At 56.9% G+C, this 2349-nt stretch overlaps 1 protein-coding gene across 1 annotated transcript in view; it reads right to left on the reverse strand.

The window, feature by feature from the left end:
* RPL13A (ribosomal protein L13a) overlaps nucleotides 1-2072 on the reverse strand; it is a gene marked incomplete at both ends in the record, with an annotated part of 2200 nt that extends 128 nt beyond the window's left edge. Inside the window, 5 exons of the mRNA XM_009081290.1 lie at nucleotides 199-321; nucleotides 414-473; nucleotides 1248-1333; nucleotides 1413-1514; nucleotides 2007-2072. Coding sequence (XP_009079538.1) covers nucleotides 199-321; nucleotides 414-473; nucleotides 1248-1333; nucleotides 1413-1514; nucleotides 2007-2072 — 437 coding nt within the window. The remainder of the gene's footprint in view (nucleotides 1-198; nucleotides 322-413; nucleotides 474-1247; nucleotides 1334-1412; nucleotides 1515-2006) is intronic.
* Nucleotides 2073-2349: the final 277 nt, after the last annotated feature.

The following is a 2349-nucleotide window of genomic DNA, read 5'->3' on the forward strand; positions in this document are numbered from 1 at the left end:
ATTTTAGGAATGCTTCCTCCACATTCAGGGGCTCCCCATTATTTTGCGGCTCCTCTCCTCTGTTTTGGAGCTCATTTCCCCCATTTTAAGACCTTTTCCTCTGTTTTTATGAATTCACTGCCCATTTTTAGGGTTTCCTTCCCCTTTTTTGGGATCTCCATTTCCACAGTCCCCCACCCCAATTTCAGGGTCTCTCACCATCATCTTTCTCTTCTTGTTGTAGCGCAGCTTTGCCTTCTCCTTCCTCTTCTCCTCCAGGGCCTCTGTCACATCCCGGTACTTCCAGCCTACCTCGTGTGCCAGGCGGCCCAGCACAGCAAACTGTGGGGGCAGGGGTGGTCAGGGGGGTCCCCCAAGCCCGGGGAGGGTGTCCAGGCCTAGGGGAGCTCCCCCCAGACCTCCCCAGAGCTCACCTTGCGTGTGGGCTTGAGGCGGATGATCTTCAGTGCCGCTGGGACCACCATGCGCTTGCGCTGGGGAGAGTTGGGGGTCACTGGGAGGGTTTGGGGGTGCAAGAGCAGGTTGGGGAGGGTCCGAGGGGGGTCCCAAAGTCTCAGTGTTTCAGTTTCTCTCAGGGTGCATCGAACAATGTAGGTAAAAACGACATCATTGACAATGGGAGGTTTAGGAGGTGCTGGAGGGTGGATTTGGGGGTGTCTGGGGGTTGGGATCCCAAAAGGTGGATTTAGGAGCATCTGGGGGGGGATATTGGCAGCACACAGAAATCACAGGAAACCCAGGAATGGATTAGGGAGAGTTCCAGGGAAATGCAGGGATCCCATGTAGCAATTTGGGGCTCCTAGTGATAGATTTGAAGGGGTGCGAGAAGAATTTGGGGGTCCCACAGCACTCAAGGGGATCCCAGAGACAATGTGGGGGTCCTGGGAATGGAGCTGAGGTTCCACAGATGGATTCGAAGGTCCCAGGGATGGATTTGGGAAGCTCCCAAGAGAATCTGGAAGTCCCACAGCACTCAAGAGGATCCCAGAAATACGTTTGGGGGTCCCACGGATGGATCTGGGAGGCTCCCAGGGGAATCTGGAGGTCCCACAGCACTCAAGGGGATCCCAGAAATGGGTCTGAGGGTCCCAGGGAAAGATCTAGGAGTCCCAGGGCTGGATATGGGGGTCCCAGGGCTGGATCTGGGAGGTTCCCAGGGGAATCTGAAGGTCCCACAGCACTCAAAGGGATCCCAGAGATGGGTTTGGAGGTCCCGGGATGATTTAGGGTGCCAAGGCCATCCGTACCTTGTCATAGGGAGGAGGAATCCCATCAAACACCTTGAGCCGCTCCAGTGCCGCTTGGCCCCTCTTGGTCTTGTGGGGCAACATCCCTGGGGAGCACAGGGGGGGTCAGGAGGGCTCTGGGAAGTCCTGGGTGGGGGTCCCAAGGGGTCTCCAGCCCCTACTCACCCCTGACCGTGCGCCAGAAGATGCGACTTGGGGCACGGAAATGGAAAGGCCCTCGGGAGGGGTTTGTGTTCATCCTCTTGCGCAGGAAGGCCAAGAACTTCACTAAAGGGGAAAGGGAGTTAGAAACACCAAAGTCAGGGGGTCAAGGTGGGCTGGGAGTCTAGGGAGGTCTTGGAATTGTGAGAATTTCATTGAGGGAGTGAAAGTGGGCTAGAAACCCCAAAATTGGGTGGGGGGAAGGTCACAATGGTTCAAGAGGTCTCAGGAACACCAGGAACTATACTGGAATGACAAAAACATTAGAGACCCCCAAAATGGGGATTCAGAGGTCTCAGGGAGAATCCTAGAAAGTTCACTGGTGGGTGAAAGGGGTTTAGAGACCCCAAAATGGAGGGTGGGCAGAGGGGCTGGGGTCTGAGGGGCTTCCAGGGACTTTGCTGAAACGGAAAAATAAGTCACACACCCCAAAATGAGGTTCTGGGAGGGTTCAGGGTCCGGGAACTGACACAAACATCACTGGAACACGAAAAGGGGTCAAACCTCCCCCAAACTGGGGGGTCCCCAGGCACTGCCCCTCCCAACCCCTTCACTCACACTTGTTCCTGTAGAAGTTTCCGGAAATGTTAATTCCCTCACAGCGAACAACGACCACGCGGCGGCCTGGAGGGACATGGGGAGGTCACAGCTCCGTGGGGACACAGAGACCCTCCCTGAACCCCCAAACCCCCTCCCCGACCCTTCCCCCACGCTCAGCTGGTAGTGCATGTGGCAAATCTCATTGTCAGACACTCAACAGCCGAAAAGGCTCATCACGGCGCGGGGGAGGCACAGGGGCGTCCCGGGAATATCCCAAGGGGGTCCTGGTGTGTCTCAGGGCGTCCCAAGGGGGGTAGTCCCGGGGTATCTCTGGGGGCGTTCCGGGCGGTCCCTGGGGGTG

Source organism: Acanthisitta chloris, unplaced genomic scaffold, assembly GCF_000695815.1.
Source record: "Acanthisitta chloris isolate BGI_N310 unplaced genomic scaffold, ASM69581v1 scaffold27488, whole genome shotgun sequence".
Taxonomy (NCBI): Eukaryota; Metazoa; Chordata; class Aves; order Passeriformes; family Acanthisittidae; genus Acanthisitta; species Acanthisitta chloris.